This window comes from Macaca mulatta, chromosome 2 (assembly GCF_049350105.2).
Source record: "Macaca mulatta isolate MMU2019108-1 chromosome 2, T2T-MMU8v2.0, whole genome shotgun sequence".
NCBI lineage: Eukaryota > Metazoa > Chordata > Mammalia > Primates > Cercopithecidae > Macaca > Macaca mulatta.
Genome location: NC_133407.1, coordinates 181,785,809 through 181,806,950, shown reverse-complemented (window position 1 = coordinate 181,806,950; position 21,142 = coordinate 181,785,809). Strand labels below are relative to the sequence as shown.

Below are 21,142 nucleotides of genomic sequence, written 5' to 3'. Positions count from 1 at the left end.
TTTGATACAAGCATATAAAAGGTAATGATCAAATCAGGGTAATTGGAGTATCCATTGCCTGAAGCATTTATCATCTTTGTGTTGGGAACATTCCAATTCCACTGTCATAATTGTTTTGAAATCTATAGTAAATGATTGGTAACTATAATTGCCCTATAGAGTTATGTTGTCAGTCTACTTAGTGGTCTAGCAAAGAGGAAGAAGCATAGTAATTGACTCAAATTCCACGTGGAAAATAGAGAAAGTTTAGAGAGCTAACTTAGTGTAAAACTTAAAAGTATTTCTGACTGTAAATTCTACCATTAAAACAAAAAACACCCATGAACCCACAAGGATAAAATAATGTGTTTGTCCCTGCCCTTACTTGCATGTCCTGGGTGAGGCTGGTTGATGGTACAGTGTTGTAGAATAATTGCAGAATTCTATTTACCTGGACGTTTGCTGAGAAAACAATGTTTGAGGTGGTGTAAGTTTTTGGAAAGGAAACATTTGACAGAGTCCTTATAATTGGTTTTTATTTTCCATCCTTTATTCTCTTTAGGTTCTAAAATATTGCATAAGACCATCTGAAAAGAAAAAGAAAAAGATTTAAATTGATTTTTGGGGGATCTTTGGGTGTACTGTTTTGAGCTCATGGCCCAAATATGTTGAACTGATAACCTTTTTTCCTTCTCTTGCTTGGTAACTCATAACCATACTTAAACCAGAAAGAATGAAGAATCTTAGCCTTGGTATTTGGTTCCCTAAATGACAGTTGAACAATTAGAGGAATGGCATCTTTGTTCTTTATCTGTAAGGGAATAAAAGTGTTAGTTTTGGAAAGGACAACAGGGGTTTCCTTAAAGATCCTATTAATATAAGGGAAGGCCTTTTGAAAGAATGGGCTTATCACCTACAACATTTCCCTTTTATTTTAGCATGATTGCTGCTTTTTTCTAACTTTTTATTAAAAATATTGAATCTTTAGAAACGTTGCAGGAATAATAACAATGAACTCATATACCTTTAACTTAGATTCACTATTATTAATGTTTTGCCACATTTTGCTTTTCTTTCTCTGTGTTTATATGTATCTGTGTATAATTTTTTCCCCTGAACCATCTGAGAGTATGGTGCAGACATCATGGCTCTGCACTCCATAAACATGCCTCTTCTAAGAAAATGGACTTTCTCTAACATGTAACCATAATGATCACATTTGGGACATTTATCATTGTTATAGTACTATTATTTAATATGCAGTTCATATTAGATATTCAAGTTTCTTCACTTGTCCCAATAATGACTTCTATAGCTATCTTTTAAATTTTAACTAATTTAATCTATGCTTACACAGTATGTTTGGTTATCTCTTTAATCCAAAAGAATTCTTTAGCCTATTTTGTTTTGTATGACATTGGCAATTTTGATGTTGCTGTTTTGTAGAATGTCCTTTACTTTTTTTTTTTTTTCTTCTCGAGACAGAGTGTCGCTCTGTCACCCAGGCTGGGGTGCAATGCAGTGATCTCAGCTCACTGTAACCTTCGGCTCACTTTACTTCCTGGGATCAAGTGATTCTTGTGCCTCACCCTCCGGAGTAGCTGGGAGTACTAGGCGTGCACCACCATACCTGGCTAATTTTTGTATTTTTAGTAGAGATGGAGTTTTGCTGTGTTGGCCGGGCTGGTCTCAAACTCCTGGCTTTAAGGAGATCCGCCCGTCTTGGCCTCCCAAAGTGCTGGGATTACAGGCATGAGCCAGCAAACCCAGTCTACTTTGGATTTGCTTTATTGTTTTCACTTTCCATGTGATTAGATTGAGGCTAAATATTTTGGCAGGAAAATTATAAAGGAAATTATGTTTTTGCAAGAAAATTATTGTACAATAATAATTATATAATTCTTATAACTATAGACAAGTAAATTGTATATTTTTTTCTTACCATAAAACTCTAAACTCATGAAAGTAGTTTATATGTGCTGTCTTAAAAATCACTTTATTTAAGCTATGAAATTCGATTATGCTCTAATGTGGCCAGGCCTGTATGCTTCCTTCATTACTTGTTTTTTGTCTGTCTCCTCTGTGTCAGCTCCATGAAGAAGGAGATGCTGTGTTTTGCTTACTGTAGTAGCCCTGGATTCTAGGACAGTACCTGGCTTCAGAAGCTTAAGAATTATTTGTTGAATAAACAATTTTTTCTGAAATTGAAGAAATAATAAAAAATGACTGCATATTCCCATATCAAGAGTTTGGGGAGTTAACATTTTATTTTTTTGTTTTTGGTCTAAGTACATGAGGCCTAGTTTTATTGTGACTCAGTTTCTGGAATAGTTGCCCTGAATTTTCAGTGCTTTTCTCCTTACCTCCACCCTCCCCCACGTTTTAATGCAGCCCTCCAAAAATAGAGTATGGATTCTAGACCAGGGCCGGTGCTAGGATGCAAAGATGAATGAGGCATCACCCTTGTCTTTGAGTAGTATATGTTTTATTGTATTTTACTTTTTTCCCCTGCTGCCTCCCTCGAGTAGTACATGTTTTAGTAAGGGGAACAGACACTAGAGAGTCCTGGTAATGATGAGCAAAGTACTGCATAAGTAAATATCTGGGGGCAAGTGTCCCACGTAGGACTCCTCTGAGATCTGGAAAAGGCCTAAGGAGTCAGATACATGACTTAATGCAGCATGAACTTGCAGCCTGAAAACTAGATAATGACAAAGTAGACATTCTTGTCAGTGTGAGCCATTCTCTGAGTCCGAGGGGAGTACATCATTCAAACCAGAATTGGTCATTTTGGAGTTTGCGCTCTTAGCAGTATACAGTGGAGTGAAATTTTAAGAATCAATTTAATTTTTTTCAGTTTTTATATACATATAACCTGCTTATTATAAGAAACCCAGTTTATTATTTGTGTTGGTTAACATTCATAAGTATGTTTCATCATCATAAGTCTCTGTGAAATTAGTCATTTTATCATTTGCAAGTAAAGACATATATCTGAAAATAAATGTTCCTGAACCTGAGCTTGTGCTTTTTTATTCCTCTTAAAGTGGTGTCAATATCAAAATGCCAATCAACTCCAGTGGACCTGATTGGGTAACTGTGATTCCCAGAAGAATAAAAGGTAAAAAAAAAAAAAGAATAAGCTTGATGATTTATTGTTTTTCTTACTAAGTGGGTTGAGGCTCTGTTGTTTCATTTATGCTGCAAAAACTTATATGCCATAGTTACTTCTGGTCACAATTGAAAATATTAAAAGTACTGTTTGATTTAAAAAATCAGATCTTGCGTGCGTAATTATTGTTATTTTATTTTATTTTTTTGAGACAGGATCTTACTCTGTTACCTAGGCTGGAGTGCAGTGGCACAATCTTGACTCACTGCAGCCTTGACCTCCTGGGCTCAAGTGATCCTCCCACCTCAGCCTCTCAAGTAGCTGGGACTACAGGCATACACCACCACACCTGGCTGATTTTTGTATTTTTTTTGCAGAGACAATTTTTTGCCGTGTTGCCCAGGATGGTCTTGAACTCCTGAGCTCAAGCAATCCTCCCACCTTGGCCTCCCAAAGTGCTGGGATTACAGACATGTGCATGGCCGAGTTTTGCTATTTATGCTCATGTAAAAATTTTCTTCTCTTGCCAGCCTTCTTCTGTTTGGCTCCTTGAGTCTTTGAACAATGTTGTCCAATGTGATAGCAACTAGTCACATGTAGTGATTCAAATTTAATTAAGATTAAATAAAATTCAAAATCTAGTTATTTAATCACACATGCCGAATAACTATATATAGACAGCATTTTATATAGAATTTATCCATCATCACAAAAAGTTGTGTAGGACATTGCTTTTCTAGAGATACTTGAGACATATGGGTAAAATTATAATGGAAATGTTTAAAATAAAAAACATTGGGTTGGAGAATAGCAGCTGTTCTCAAAGTGTGATCTGTGGATCCATGGCATCAGCATTACCAGGAGACCTGATAGAATTGCAGATTCTCAAGTCCTAGCTCAGACGACTGAAACAGAAACCCTGGCTGGTGGGGCCCAGCAGTTCATGTTTTAACAAACTTTTTGGGTGACTCTGATTTATTGCTGTAGAATATTAATAGTAAAAGAACAAAATTCAGAGCAGCAAATGTTTATGTTATGTTTTTGCAGAACAGATATAATTAGCTATCGTGATTTTTAGAAAGAAGGGATGAACGTTACTAATGAAGCTTATACAGATGGCGGGCAAGGTCCTTCTAGCTTTTATAAGTATATTAACTAATAGTAACTCTGTAGATGTTGTAAACCCTTTTGCTTCAGGGGCTCAATATTTAGTACATATGGATCAAGCAGAGTGGATATTAGCCACATGCCTTGTTTGAGTGGTGGGGAAGGAACTGAAAAGCAAGGACCATCTCAAGGGGCAGCCTCTTTTCAGTTTCTGCTCCTTTGTTACCATGTAGAAACAAACCCTATGTGGGCAGATCCATAGATTTGTTTTTTCCAAGAGAAACCAGAAACTTTGATTTTTTAAATGTGATATCTCCAGATTTTAGAACATTGACATCTAATTCAAGACTTTGAAAATATTGTATGGGCTAAATGAAATCCGTTTGGCCCATATGCAGCCAGGGCACTGCCAGTTTATATCCCTTGTCTCTACTATTGTATGCCACAAGAATTCCCAGTCTTTTCCTGATGAAGAGCTGTTGTTGATTTACTTGAACCAAATGAATTACTAATTTTAGAGGCTTTGTATATGAGACTTCAATAATGGAAATATTTATCTTTTATCTGTTTGGGCCTTAGATTGCTTAGATTGTCAAGATGTCAGTAGACATGGTGTTCTTCGGTAGTACTGTGCTCTAAACACTCTCCATGTCTGATATCCTCAGGAGGCCCTCTCTCCCACTACTGGATCTGTCCTCCTTTCTCACAGTCTTCGACTGGCTTGCCCTTATTGTGATGTCCCTAGGTGTCCCAGGGATGGTCAGTGGGAGGAACTTTGGAAAGTTTACCTGTACCTGACAAGTCTTGAGGATCAACCAGGAAGTGGCTATGGTTTTATGATTTACTCTTCTGGTTAGAGGGAAGATAGATTTGGTAATTAGTGAGACTTTTGATATACTTTTAGAGGAAGGAAGTATGAATTTGTAGGAGCAGAATATCCTGGTTTTTAATAGGAAAATCATCTTCTTGTAACAGGTATATAATTGGAAAGAAAAGAGAAGGGCAATTGATTTATGGAATATAGAAGGAACCCAGCTTGGCAGAACTTCATTGAATTTCACTCTATTGACCACCAGGGGGCACTCAAAGACCCTAAATAAAGGGCTCGTATTTTTCCTTCTTTTACTTCATTCTATGCAAACATTCTGTTTCTGCTTAAACTTTCACCAACTAATTTTAGCATTCATCAGGGTTCATCAGATCTTGCCTGTGGCAATGATTTTGGTGGCATTCTAATTGTGACTTTTAATGTCTCTCAATCTTTCAACGTTTATTAGTTGGAATTCTGCAAAGAAGAGTGGTCCCTTCTTCATTTTAAGTATTTATATCAGTGTAGACTCATGATAATTTCATTCTTTGGGTTATAATCCAATCCAATTCCATCATTATTTTATTTTCTTTTATTTTTGCTCAAATTGTTCCAGTTTTGGCAGTTGAGAATGCTTTCAGTTTGGCTTCTTTATGCCCTTTTGTCACCCTGTGTGCTCTCATCCTTTTGTTTGTTTTGAGCACTTCCTTTCTGGCACCACAAGGTATTTGAGGCTTGTGTTGTATTTTCTTTGCTTTAGCCTTAGAAGGGGTTTATAGTATTTGTACTTTTATTTCACTTATGAATTCTATATTTTGAAGTTTTTTTCCCCTATGAAATTGTATTTATGTATTAGCTAATTAATATTCTTACAAGGTAAAATTATTGTTAAGATTCACATTTAGGTTGCTTGAGATTGCCAGTGCTACTGCTACTTGTGGTCATAATTCCAGTCAAAAGCAAGGGAAAACAGTTTGTAATTCTAGTTGACTACCTTATTAAGGGCAAGCATCTGGTTTATGTCAGATTTTCCTAGTGCCAGAATTACTGCTGAGTTTTCATTAGTACCTGTAATGTGGTCCCCAGATTATCACAGCTAAGTGGCTCAGGAACCTTGACAGATTCTAACCTCATCAACAACTTGAGGTTATATTTTTGGGGGGAACTTACTGAGAGTTTAGGATAAGACTCGATCTAATAGCAACAGTATAGATAAGAACAATGAAATTTTACATTTGTGTGTTATCTTTGTAGCTGTGGTAGGTTGAATACTAAGAGGACTTTCAGTGATCTATACTCTTACATAATCTCCTTCCTCTTAAGTGTGGGAGGGACGTGTAAATATGATGGTGTATCATTCCTGTGATTTGATTATGTTATATGACAAAGTTGACTTTAAGAGAGTGACATTATCCTAGGTAGACCTGACCTTAGATCAGATAAGCCCTTAACAGGGGCCATGTTCTTCCTGAAGAAAGAAGGATTCCATGTGAGGGAGATTATTTGTTGCTGGTTTTAAAGATGAAGGGGGCCACATGGCTAGGAATATAGGCAACTTCTAGGAGCTGGAGGGCATCTCCTGGCTGATAACCATCAAGGAAATGGGTCTTAAAACCACAAGTAACTGAGTTCTGCCAGTAACTTCAATGAACTGTTTTTGTTTGTTTGTTTTTTGTTTGTTTTTGAGACAGAGTCTTGCTCTGTCGCCTAGGCTGGAGTGCAGTGGTGCAGTCCTGGCTCACTGCAAATCTCCGCCTCCTGTGTTCAAGCGATTCTTGTGCCTCGGCCTCCCAAGTACCTGGGATTACAGGTGTGTGTCACCACTCCTGGCTAATTTTTCTATTTTGAGTAGAGATGGGGTTTCAGTATGTTGGCCAGGCTGGTCTCGAACTCCTGAGCTCAAGCAATCTGCCCGCCTCGGCCTCCTAAAGTGCTGGGATTACAGATGTGAGCCACGCGCCTGGCCTTGAATGACCTTTCTGAAGGCTCTTCTCAGAGAACACAGCCCTGATAACATCCTGATTTCAGCCTGTGAGACTGAGGAGAGAACACAGTTATGCTATGTCTCAAACTCCTGACCTGCAGATCTGCGGGTTAGTAAATGTCCCTTGTTTTTAAGCCAGTAAGTTTGTGGTGATGTGTTACACAGCAATAGAAAACTAATAAAATAACTACCATCTAGACCAAGTTATTGAACGTTTAGAACACACAGGATGTTTCCAGGACTCTAGCATGCGCTTTACTATTCACACTATTACAGTATTGAATTTTCACAGTAACCCTTCAAAATTACTAGTAGTTGACCCATTTTATGGATGATGTAACCGGAATCCAGAGATTTCACTTATTGTGTTATCATTTTGATTCCTTCTCTGTTAGGCTAGACTTTGAGGATGTAGTTAGGGAATAAGATGAAAGTTTAAATGATTTCTGAAGTCTCAGAGTTTGGAGATGTGGAGACAGACTTAGACTAGGTCCTGTGACTCTTCATCTAGCATTTTCCCTACTGACCCTTAACCATGTTTAGGAGGTATGGCCAATGATGTCTTGATGCTTTGGTTTGCCTGCAGTAGTTACTTTTTTTGTTTTTTTTGAGAAGGTGTCTCGCTCTGTCACGCAGGCTGGAGTGTAGTAGTGTGATCTTGGCTCATTAAAACCTCTGCCTCCCGGGTTCAAGCAATTCTCCTGCCTCAGCTTCCCAAGTAGCTACGATTACAGGCACAATGCCACCATGCCTGGCTAATTTTTGTATTTTTAGTAAAGATGTCGTTTTGCATGTTGGCCAGGCTGGTCTGGAACTCTTGACCTCAAGTAATCCGCCTGCCTTGGCCTCCCAAAGTGTTGGGTATTACAGGTATGAGCCACTGTGCCCGGTGTACAGTAGTCAAATGTATCAACCTTCTAGTATACAGATCATGAAGTCAATGATAGTGTTTCATGTTATGCAGCAAAAATGAAACTAGGCATTTTATGGATGAGACCTCATCTGATATTGATTTCTAAAAAATGGCAGATAAATGTTATAACAAATGTGACAAAGCTATTTTATTTTTTTAAAATTTAACTAACTGGATGCAGATGTCAAAGGGACAAAGCTATTTTAAAAACAACTACTTTCCAATTGCTGGAAAAAAGAATTTGATATAGAATGTCTTTAACTTAGTTAACCTGGAAATCAAAGGGCACATGTTCTGCATATAAAAATCATTTGAGGGAAGGAAGCCTCCTCAATATATCAGTGAAATGTATTTGTCTTTGTAAATGGTACCACATCTACCACTACCTGCCTCTATACTCACTGAGAAACTTTGTCAAGTCACTCTGTTACTTGCTTTCTTCATCTTTAAAAGATATTTGGACGGCCAGGCGCGGTGGCTCACGCCTGTAATCCCAGCATTTTGGGAGGCTGAGGCGGGTGGATCACGAGGTCAGGGGATCGAGACCATCCTGACTACATGGTGAAACCCCATCTCTACTAAAAATACAAAAAATTAGCTGGGCGTGGTGGCGGGTGCCTGTAGTCCCAGCTACTTGGGATGCTGAGGCAGGAGAATGGTGTGAACCCAGGAGGTGGAACTTGCAGTGAGCCGAGATCGCACCACTGCACTCCAGTCTGGGCGACAGAGCAAGACTCCATCTCAAAAAAAAAAAAAAAAGATACTTGGACTAGCTACTCTCTGAGGTCCCATTCAACAGTCTATGAATTCATAGAATTTCTATCTGTGTAACATTCTTAGCTTTCCTCTGTAAAATGCAGAGGTTTTAGGGTAGTAAAATATATAGGACAGAAAAGTAAATTTCCAGGGTTTCATAGGGGGAATTCAAGGCGTAAACTCAAACTCAAGCCATTACAATTGCTGTGTAGCTGGGCCCTTCTCATATTCCCAGCGCTTGGCAGAGTGTTTCTAACCAGTTCAATACACACTGTCCCCATTCCTCATCCTGCCTCATCCTATCCCTCCCTACTGACCTTATCCCAAGCTTCCTATGCTCATGGCAATCTCTGGTGCAGGGAATTGGTTGATCCCATTTCTTCTGTCTTGTCTTTTTTCCCCTTATAAACTGTGTACTCCCCGTTGCCCTGCCTTTTACTGTTCTTAATTCTGCAGACAATTCCATACCATAAAATGAAGGGACAGGTTTGCTGCACGTGCTCACCCCGCGGCCCTCCCCGCCCCGCTCCACCTCCATTCACGTTGTGTTCCTTTTGTCCAGCTCTTTCTGGATTATTTAGGGAAATTTCTCTATGCCTTTTTCTCCTTTGTTTTGTTCCATCTTTGGCCCTCCCTGTGGCTAATGGATTACACAGATGACACCCTGTTGAGGAAAAGGCAAACCATGGGCTTTAAAGAGAAGCCAAGACATTTTAGAGATACAGGGACGTTACTTTCAAATAATAAAAAATATCCCTTCTGGTTTTGCCCAAGTCTTCATACCTGCTTTTACAACCACCTCTGTTTAAACTTTTTTCTTCACCAGCAATTTTCAGGATAACCAGAAAGTTGAATAATAGCTCATTTTTATTTTTTTGTTTTCATTATTTTTATTCCATGTGAATAGTAAATTAGGGGTTATATCATCTATTTAGGAGACTTTCATATCTCAGCTATCTTACATGAAATGCATTCTGAGTTCCAAGAAACACCGTTTAAACAGCCACAGACTGCTTAAAAATCGTCTTAAAATTGTCAGGAAATGTTTTTGTCCCAACTGACCATTAGGGGGCAACATAGGTATGTGCATTTCATTTAAAAAATAGGATTTTTCTCATGTAACATGCAGCATGTTTAAAGAATTAATGTCAGATTTAGTCATTGATTTGCTTTCCTTGACTTAGCTCTGGTAGTAAATATAATTGACATTTGAATGGAAATGGTAATTGTTTCCTGTCTGAGGTATACTTTCCTTTATAACGCATATTTGACACAGAATAACGGAGTCTGCTGAATTAACAGTGGTAAAAAATGGTAACATCAAAATTACTTTTAATTCTTATTCTAGTAAATGTTTTCTGTGGGCCCTAGGTATCGTCTCTGGAGCTTTCTAGCTATGCCACTCGATGTACTGATATAATGAGGGAGCTTTGCACAAGGTGCAGTAACATGGTAAAGCTACACTTGATAACGTGTTGAGAAATTATTTCTGAACAAGCCAAGGAAATATTTACCCTCCCCCCCCCCCCAATTTTTCTTTGATAATCGCATTTGCCAAATAAAGCTTTTCTTTTTTTTTTTTTTTTTGAGACGGAGTCTTGCTCTGTCGCCCAGGCTGGAGTGCAGTGGCACGGTCTTGGCTCACTGCAAGCTCCGCCTCCCAGTTCATGCCATTCTCCTGCCTCAGCCTCCCGAGCTGCTGGGACTACAAGCGCCTGCCACCATGCCTGGCTAAGTTTTTATATTTTTGGTAGAGACGGAGTTTCACCATGTTAGCCAGGATGGTCTCGATCTCCTGACCTCGTGATCCACCTGCCTCGGCCTCCCAAAGTGGCCAAATAAAGCTTTTTAAAATCAGCGTTCAGTTTCCTTTTATACTTGGGCTCTGAACCTGCAAAGAATTAGCAGATGCCGAAGAAAAAAGATTAGATACGCACTGTCAAATAGAGCATCTTCTTTGGAGGGATAAAAACCAAAATAATTTGGAGTAACACAGATAATGTCAAGTCAAATAAACTAAAAGTAGTTACAAATAGGGGACTCAATTAAATTTCTGAGTTATGTAAGCATTTAGATTCCAAATTGTGGCTTAATAGGTGACTATAGAATGACTGGATTATGATAAAGGTTGTGTATGAAAATGATGTAAACTGGTGGTTTCTTAGAGATTGTAGGTTTGAATAATTGTTAGAAATGAATAAATATATATCTTCAAGAAAAAAAAAAAGGCTAACATCTATAAACATTGTCTTTGAGAAGTAACCTAGCACACAGTGGTTAAGATCGTGGGCTTTGGGCTCACCTGCTTGGGCCAGGTGCTGACTTTGCTGCTTACTAGCTCAGCTCTGGGACCCTGGTCAAGTTGTTTAGCTGTTCTGAAAGGCAGGGATAGCAATAGTAGCTGCTTTAAAGAGTTACTGTGAGAATAGGAGATAATATGTTTGCTCAGAATAGTGTCTGATGCAGAGTAAACTTGCAAGAAATATTAGCCATTACAATCTGTTTTGAAGCATATAACGTTTGTCGTTTCCACAGTGGCATTTTCTACAGGAGGTGTTAGGGCAGAAGGATGTTGACTCTCCCTCTGAAAGGTGTCCTTTTGCTTGTGTTATCATGTGTAGCTAGGTTACAACCAGGAGTACACATTGGTGATGTATTTTTAGCATTGTTCATGATGTATGAAGACTTTCTGAACCTTTTGTATTATGGAGAATAATCCGTTAGATTGTCTGCCATTAGTTTGTTCTCCATATTAAGTGATTTTTTTTGGAATTAAAAATAAAATTTGAAGGTAGGATTCATGGATTGTAATTTTGCTTTTAATGGGATGAAAACAGTGAGTGAATACCACTCCATATGTGTAAAATATTAGTCTAAGTTGTTACTTGCCTTGCAGGCATGTGGGTGAGAAACTGTTCTGTTCTGGGAGAATGCTGGATAAATGCTTATGTCCACACATTTTCTTGGGTTTTGTCTTCCTTTATATTTGGCTTTGATAAAAACATTTGTAATCAGGCTGGGCATGGTGGCTCACGCCTGTAATCCTAGCACTTTGGGAGGTCGAGGCAGGCAGATCACTTGAGATCAGGAGTTCGAGATCAGCCTGGGCAACATGGTGAAACCCTGTCTCTACTAAAAGTGCAAAAATTGGCTGGGCGCGGTGGCTCACACCTGTAATCCCAGCACTTTGGGAGGCCGAGGCGGGTGGATCACGAGGTCAAGAGAATTCAAGACCATCCTGGCCAACATGGTGAAACCCTGTCTCTACTAAAAATACAAAAATTAGCTGGGTGCATGCCTGTAGTCCCAGCTACTTGGAAGGGTGAGGCAGGAGAATTGCTTGAACCCGGGAGGTGGAGGTTGCAGTGAGCTGAGATTGCGCCACTGCACTTCAGCCTGGCGACAGAGTGAGACTCTGTCTAAAAAAAAAAAAAAAAAGCAAAAGTTAGCTAGGCATAGTAGTGCATGCCTGTAATCCCAGCTACTTGGGAGGCTGAGGCAGGAGAATCGCTTGAACCCAGGAGGTGGAGGTTGCAGTGAGCCAAGATTGTGCCACTGCACTCCAGCCTGGGCAAAAAGAGTGAGACTCCATCTCAAAAAAAATGTAAGTAGAGGGAATGCTGAAAGTCCCTCCTTTCCTTTCCGTCCACCAACATGATCATGCCCATTTCAGATCTTCCCATTTTTGTACAAAGGAAAAACTTTTTTTTTTTTTAATTTTACTTTAAGTTCTGGGATACATGTGCAGAATGTGCAGATTTGTTACATAGGTATACATGTGGTTTGCTGCACCTGTCAACCCATCATCTAGGTTTTAAGCCTTGTATTTGTCCTAATGCTCTCCCTCCCCTTGCCCCCCACCCCCCGACAGGCCCCAGTATGTGATGTTCCCCTCCTTGTGTCCATGTGTTCTTGTTCAGCTCTTGCTTACGAGGGAGAACATGAGTTGTTTGGTTTTCTGTTCCTGTGTTAGTTTGCCGAGAATGATGACTTGCAGCTTCATCCATGTCCCTGCAAAGGACATGAACTCGTTCTTTTTTATGGCTGTAGAAAACCTTTTTTTACTGAGGAGAAAAGTCTGGGATTTGAGATCTGACAGCAGGAAATGTTTCCCATATGCCATCAGGCTAACAAATACATGGGCATAATTGTTTCTTGGGACATTTTTCATCTATTGTTGGATGAGAATATTAAAATACTTGTTTTTCATTTTTCTTTACAGAGACTAACAATCTAGAACTATCTCAAGGCTTAGCAACTTTTCCTTCTGGGTATTATTATAAAGACCAGTGGAGGCCCAGAAAGTTTAAGATGCGTCAGTTTAATGACCCTGACAACATTACAGAGTGCTTACAAAGAAAAGTGGTGCATTTATTTGGTGACTCAACCATCAGGCAATGGTTTGAATACCTTACAACGTTTGTTCCAGGTTGGTACTTTACCTTTTGTTTCATAACCCTTTCCCACATCGGCTTTGAAATCAGCAGGCTCACTCAGGTGCCTGAAGAAAGGTTATCAGGTGAGGAAACATTTATTTCTCTGTAGGACTAAAGAGGTACTCGTACCCTGGAGAGAGGTGTGACAGTTTCTCATCAATAGCTGTGTTGTGTTGTACTCATGGAAGCACTGGGTTCTCATTGAGGTTTATGGCACTGATGAGCTGTATGACTTTGGACAAGTCATTTACTTTTTAGGGTTTCATTTCTCCATGTGTGAGATGAGACAGCTGGACCATGTCACTTCACAGGTGTCTTTCACTTCTAATATTATGGGTTGTAAATAGAGGTGGGCATTTCCAGTTGCTTCTCCCCTAGTTCTGTCTCATCCAGCTCCAAGTTTATAGTAGCTTTAAGTAGAAGGAAGCAGCCAGACCTGTGGTGGTCCATATTGCATCCTTGCAGCAAAGCCATCCCTGTGTCATCCATTGGGCCTACCATTGGTGTGACTCTGAAATGGAGTTGGCTTCTCCTGAGGGAGCCTGGGTAAGTTCCAGCATTCTTAACTTCTTGATTTCTCTGCTTGGCTCTGGGGCTATTCTCCACACTCAGAACAAACCCCAGTGGTTGGAGGCGCACTCCTTCTTCACAAGGGCATTCTTCTCTTTCTGGAAGGGGTGTGGATGAGGTAAGGAAGGAGGGATCCTGAAGGAGCAGAAATAAAGACCCTGCTTACAATTTAGAGAGCTGATAAATGGTTTTGTGGGAACTGTTTTTAATGGCTGTGTGTGGGCAAGGCTTTTAATAAAGTAAAGCCTGATAGTTTGTTGTGAGTTGTTTGTGTTTTTTTTTTTATCAGCTCTTTATTTGTTAGGTCAACTTAGTTTTATTTATTGATTGATTGATCGAGGTCTCCCTCTCTCACTCAGAGTGGAGTGCAATGGTGTCATCGTGGCTCACTGCAGCCTCAACCTCCTGGGCTCAAGTGATCCTCCCACCTCAGCCTCCCAAGCGTTTGGGACCACAGGTGTGAGCCACTGCACTCGACTAATTTTTTGTATTTTTTGTAGAGACAAGGTCTCACTGAGTTGCTCAGGCTAGTCTCGAATTCTCATGCTCAAGCAGTCTGCCCGCCTCCACCTCCCCAAGTGCTGGTGGCTCACACCTGGCCTCAACTTAGTTTTGAATTGAATTTTTAGAAGGAAAGGAGGAAGTAGATATTGTCCCCAACAGTGTAAAGTCAATTCCACTTTTTGTTTTGCTTGTTTTTTAAATGGAGACAGATATAACTAAGCTTTGTTTGATAAAGTATAAGTTATACATTAGGAGAAGGGAAATACTTTGTATGGCATGATGCTAGACAAGGTTTGATGTGATGCTGACCAGCGGGGGCCTTTCTAGGTGTCTGTAGTTGCTTCTTAAATTCTAATGATGTAGCTTGGTATTTCCTTTGATAGCAAGGATCACACTGACTATTTTGATCACTTCCCACCATATGCTTTACAGACATATCTTCACCTGATAAAAATAAAGCCTTGTGTCAGTGCTTGATCTTAATCAAAAGAAAGTGGTAGCTTGAGCTTTTTGTTCAGTTAAAATGGGGCTGAATGCTAAGTAGTAGTTTGGTAGGAAAATCTAGAAGAGAAGCCTGGAAATGCAAGGAGAAAAAAGTGAAACCTACTTTAACCCTTAAGAAGAATATATGACAATTTTATATATATATATATATATATATGTATCTATATATATATATTTTTTTTTTTTTTTTTTTTTTTTGAGACGGAGTCTCACTCTCGCCCAGGCTGGAGTGTAGTGGTGTGATCTCTACTCACTAAAACCTCTGCCTCCCAGGTTCATGTGATTCTCCTGCCTCAGCCTCCCAAGTAGCCGAGATTACAGGCACCCGCCACCACGGCTGGCTAATTTTTGTATTTTTGGTGGAGACGGGGTTTTACCTTGTTGGCCAGGCTGGTCTCAAACTCCTGACCTCAAGTGATCTGCCTGCCTTGACCTCCCAAAGTACTGGGATTACAAGCATGAGCCACCTTGTCCATCCTGTAGGACAATTCTGTTCTGATGTTACTTCTTCAAAATTGACCGTGAACTTCCTGAGGGCAAGGACTATAGCTTATCCATCTGAGCATTGCTGGCTTGTAGCACCTATAGCAGTGGGCACTAAGTAGGTGCTTAGGAAATATCAGTTGAATTGGATTGTCAACATTTACTTAAGGCACTTAAGGGAATATTTAGGGATATGAGACACATCTTCTTTCCTCATGAATGCACATACTAAGTGATGAATTATACAGAGTTTTTTGGAATAACAAGGAGTCCCACTGATTCCTGGGACCTTCAGAATGTCTCCAGGCAACTGGGCCTTGAAATACAACTTAGAGGGAGAAAAGCGATGCTATCTGTGTTATTCTCATGATAGAGACGGAAGTTTTTCAATAGGACATTAACATGATTTTTCATCTACAGGGTAAAATTGAAAGTCAAAAGAAACAGGGTTGCTTCTTTCTTTTGCTTATTGCATAAACAGGTGTTTGTTTTCTTTTTTTTTTTTTTTTTTTTTTGAGATGGAGTCTCGCTCTGTCGCCCAGGCTGGAGTGCCATGGCCGGATCTGAGCTCACTGCAAGCTCTGCCTCCCGGGTTCACACCATTCTCCTGCCTCAGCCTCCCGAGTAGCTGGGACTACAGGCGCCCGCCACCTCGCCCGGCTAGTTTTTTGTATTTTTTAGTAGAGACGGGGTTTCACCGTGTTAGCCAGGATGGTCTCGATCTCCTGACCTCGTGATCCACCCGTCTCGGCCTCCCAAAGTGCTGGGATTACAGGCTTGAGCCACTGCGCCCAGCCACAGGTGTTTGTTTTCACTTTTCAGAATTACATTTGAACTTGCTTTAATTTTATTTTTAAAAACATTCTTTTTAAATCAGCAAATAGGTATATTTATGGGGTACAATGTGATATATATATACTGGAATTATTATATCAAGTAAATTAACATATCCATCACCTCACATACTTACTTTTTTATAGTGAGAACATTTAAAATCTCTTAGCAGTTTTGAAATATACGGTACATTATTATTTATTATGGTTACCATGTTGTGCAATAGATCTCTAAAACATTTTCCTTCTGAGACCTTGATTAACATTTCCCCATTGCACCTACCCCACTAACAGCCTCTGGTAACCACTATTCTACTCTCTACTTCAACTTTTTTTACGTCCACATATAAGTCAGTATAAGGCAAATACTGCATGAAGTTCCACATCAAAGACATCTGTGTGTGGCTTATTTCACTTAGCATAATGTCCTCTAGTTTCATCCATGTTGTTACAAATGACAGAATTTCCCAAAAGAAGTATTTGGTTACTAATATGTGCTCATAAAACAGAAGTTAAAGCCCTTGTCTTGAAAGAAATAATATTTATCTGTTAGGAGAATAAAATGTAAATGCCAAGTTGATTTTTATAAATTAAATGATCATAAATAGTCACTTCTCAAAAGAAGACATACGTACAGCCAACAAACATATGAAGAAAAAGCTCAATATCACTGATCATGAGAGAAATGCAAATCAAAACCACAATGAAATTGTGGTTCTCACACCAATCAGAATGGCTATTATTAAAAAGCCAAAAAATAACAGATCCTGGTGAGGTTGCAGAGCAAAGGTAACACTTTCACACTGTTGGTGGAAGTGTAAATTAGTTCGACCATTGTGGAAAGCAGTATGGCGATTCCTCAAAGAGCTAAAAGCAGAACTACCATTCGACCCAGCAATCCCATTACCGGGTATATACCCAGAGGAATATAAATCATTCTGCCATAAAGACACATGCAAGCAAATGTTCATTGCAGCACTGTTCGCAGTAACAAAGACATGGAATCAACCTAAATGCCCATCAATGACAGACTGGATAAAGAAAATGTGGTACATATATACTGTGGAATACTATGCAGCAATAAAAACAAGATCATGTCTTTTGTGGGAGCATGGATGGAGCTGGAGGCTATTATCTTTATCAAACTAGCACAGGAACAGAAAACCAAATACGGCATGTTCTCACTTACAAGTGGGAACTAAATGATAAGAACTTATGAACACAAAGAAGGAAACAACAGACACTGGGGTCTACTTGAGTCGAGGAGTTGGGAGGAAGGAGAGGAGCAGAAAAGATAACTATTGGGTACTGGGCTTAAAACCTGGGTGATGAAATAATATATGACAGATTTTCCTATGTAACAAACCTTTACATACACCCCCAAACCTAAAATAAAAGTTAACAGAAACTTTTTAGACATAGATTAAAAAAATTGCAATGATCAGTGCAAATAGCAACATTTCTTGGCCTAATAATTAGAGAAAAATGGGTTATTTTGTTTTTCAGGCATAGACAGGTGTAATGTAGAGTCTTATCACTGATGGTGTTATTTATAATGAATGTTATGTTTATGTAATAATTTAAATAATAAACGTCTTAGAATAAAGGCCCATTGATACAAAAGGGGGCAGAGTTCAGTGAAATAGGTATTCCCTTTACATTTATATTGTACCTTTTTGTTGTACTTAAAAAAAAACTTGTTATTTAAAGCCACTTAATAAGGTATAATCAAAATATATGTGTGTGGTTTGAAGGTTTTTATGAACTTGAGTTTTCCTTGTTTCAGATTTAGTGGAGTTTAACTTGGGTAGTCCCAAGAATGTGGGTCCCTTCCTTGCAGTGGACCAGAAGCACAACATCCTGCTCAAATACCGCTGCCATGGTCCACCCATCCGCTTCACAACCGTCTTTAGCAGTGAGCTCCATTATGTGGCGAATGAGCTGAATGGCATTGTGGGAGGGAAGAACACAGTGGTTGCCATAGCTGTATGGTCTCACTTCAGCACCTTCCCTTTGGAAGTGTACATCCGGCGGCTCAGGAACATCCGTCGAGCAGTGGTTCGGCTCCTCGATCGAAGCCCAAAGACCGTGGTGGTCATCCGGACGGCCAACGCCCAGGAGCTGGGACCTGAGGTGAGCCTTTTCAACAGCGACTGGTACAACTTTCAGCTGGACACCATCCTTCGGAGGATGTTCTCAGGGGTTGGAGTATATCTCGTCGATGCCTGGGAGATGACCCTGGCCCATTATCTACCGCACAAGCTGCATCCAGATGAAGTTATTGTGAAGAACCAACTGGACATGTTCTTGTCCTTTGTGTGCCCCTTGGAGACCTAGCCTGGGAGACCTAGCCTGTCTTGGAAGGGACTGGAGGAATCATATTCAATGACCTTCTCAATTGACCTGAGTTACAGAAAGTGGCCCCAGTGAGAGCTGACTGCCATTAATAGGCATAAAATTTCAAAAAGATCTGGACTTTATATGATGACTTACAAGGAGCTTAGAAAATGCAGGTTACATTTATATCTACCTATAGGATTTTATCTAATCTTGACTTAGCCATGGTAGAACTCTTAACAGCATCTACACACTGTATTGCTCTTATAACCAAAGACGCTAATGAGTGTATTTGAATTAGCTTCTCCTGGGAGGGTTGATTACTTTGCTAAAGAGTATGAAAAATATTCTGATGGAAGGGACAAGTTTGGTTGGTAGTAGAGTGTTTGTAGCTTATCTGGTAAAGGAATTGGAGTGCATCTGCATGCATAGCACAAGTAGTCCATCTTCTGGCGGTTAACTAGAGAAAGCTTACAGTCAGAGGCTCTTGTGAATGCACTGAAGACTGCTGTGTCTCAGGAGTTTCTCTTGATGATCTACCTTTTCTGAATTACTTGAAAAGGCCAGTGTGCTTGGTTCGAGTTTTTTAGTGAGAATATTTACAATTTCCTGCTTTTATCTAGAAAAGAGCAAAAGGGAACTATGAAAGCAGTATATATAAAATCTGTGCTTTGGAATCGACATTTGCATTTGGTGATTTTTATTTGATTCAGCTAAATTTTATGTGTTGAATACTTACTCTAGAATAACTACTTTTGGAACTGGAAGGGGGAAATCTGTAAATGGAAATTTATTTTTATGATCTGAAATTTGAGGGTTTTAAGAATTGACTTTTGTGTAAAGAATGCTATTGTATTATAAAGCTGTGGAAGTTTTTCCCACCAGTTTCAGGTGTTTTTTTTTTGTTTTTGTTTTTTTTTTGTTGTTGTTGTTGCTGTTGTTGTTATTTTGAACTACTTACCACAATTAGAAGTTAAAATCTAATTAGAAATTAATAAGCTATTAAAATTCATGACAGGTTTTTTTTTTTTTTGGTATTTTTTGATTTGGGCATAAAAGGCACACCCATTCTCTCATGCTTGGAAGAAGCTGCTATTCCTACTGCCTAGCTAAGAAGAATGGAATTATTAATTTTATTTGACTTATTAATTTTAAATGAGTTTAGTTAATTTGGGATCATTTAGTAAGTACTCTTTTCTTTTTGAGCTATGATAGATTATAGTCTAGTTTAAGTTGCTCCTAAGTAGACAGATGAAGAAACTAGGGAGGCCTTAAAGAGAAAGACAGATGCTTGAAGTATGAACGATATATACCCTTAGAAGAATGGGTCAAATAATTTGCATTTTTAATTTAAAATAGGAGGGCCCCAGATCTTACTTTCCTATCCTTGAGGAACACCTTCAAGTTTTTAAAGTATTTTTTGGGGAAAGAAGATTTTTAATTGTTTCTGAGTCTAATGAGGCAATAAAATATATTAAAATAGTTTAATTTTAAATAATTTAATTTTAATGGCTTTACAGTACCTAAGGATCACTTGTAATATCTGACAAAAATGCAGAATTAAGAGTCATGGCAGGGTGTGGTAGCTCAAGCCTGTAATCCCAGCACTTTGGGAGGCCAGGCAGGAGGATTGCTTGAGGCCAGGAGTTTGAGACCAGCTTGGGCAACATAGTAAGATCTTGTCTCTACAAAAAATAAAAAATGATCCAGGCATGGGCGGACAGTCCCAGCTACTAGGGAGGCTGAGGCAGGGTGATTGATTGAGCCCAGTAGTTCAAGGCTGCAGTGTGTTATGATTGCGCCACTACACTCCCGCCTGGGCAATGGACAGGAGATCTTATCTCTAACAAATTTTGTTAAATAATAAAAGAATTAAGGCCAGGCATGGTGGCTCCCACCTGTAATCCCAGCAGGGATTACAGTCTTGGGCGGCTGAGGAGGGCGGGTTGCTTGAGGCCGAAAGGGGCTTGAGCCTGAGTACCATGGTGAAACCCCATCTCTGCCAAAAAATATAAAAACTAGCTGGGTGTGATGGCACCCACCTGTAGTCCCAGCTACTTAGGAGGCTGAGGTGGGAGGATCACCTGAGCCCAGGAGGCAGAAGGTTGCAGAGGTTGCAGTGAGCCTTGATTATGCCACTGTACTCCAGTCTGGGCAACAGGGCAAGACCACCCTGTCTCTAGAAAAAAAGAAAAAAAAAAAAAAAAGAGGGACCATGATGCCTCTGGGATTTATGGAACCAACCTTTGTGGCAACTGCTTTAGTGATTCTGATGCAATGGTGGTATTCCACACTTGAAGAAACACTAAGAGAAGAGGTAAGCTAGAATGAGGCAATAAACATGGCTTGTTTATTATTTCAGGGGATTTACCAATAACTGGTTTAATTCTGTTCATGATCCAGTAGTGTAGGTAATATTAGCTCTATTTTATAGATGAGGAACTCAAGTTTCGATTTGAAATAAGGTATTTGAAAAAAGTCCATATCCCTTTTCAGCTAAAATTGTGAGACTTTCATAAAGAAGGGTTTGTATTTATTTATTTGTTTTTGAGACAGAGTCTTGCTCTTTTGCCCAGGTTGGAGTGCAGTGGCATGATATGGCTCACTGCAGCCTTGACTTCCTGGGGTCAAGCGATCCTTCTACCTCAGCCTCCTGAGTAGCTGGGACTACAGGTATGTACCACCATGCCCAGCTAATTTTTGTATCTTTTTGTAGAGACTAGGTTTTGCCATGTTGTCCAGGCTGGTCTTAAACTCCTGAGCTCAAGCCATCTTCCTACCTCGGCTTCCCAAAGTGCTGGGATTACAGGTGTGAG

The 21,142-nt window shown here is 39.5% G+C and overlaps 1 protein-coding gene across 12 annotated transcripts in view; it reads left to right on the top strand.

The window, feature by feature from the left end:
- NXPE3 (neurexophilin and PC-esterase domain family member 3) overlaps positions 1-19,210 on the top strand; it is a 41,749-nt gene extending 22,539 nt beyond the window's left edge. For 11 of the 12 annotated variants that reach the window (XM_077990417.1, XM_015128764.3, XM_077990421.1 and 8 more), the window contains 3 exons: positions 3,027-3,100; positions 12,882-13,088; positions 17,776-19,210. In XM_077990417.1, the coding sequence (XP_077846543.1) occupies positions 3,027-3,100; positions 12,882-13,088; positions 17,776-18,326 (832 nt within the window). In that variant the 3' untranslated portion in view covers positions 18,327-19,210. 12 annotated transcript variants of the gene reach the window in all.
- The last annotated feature ends 1,932 nt before the right edge of the window (positions 19,211-21,142 follow it).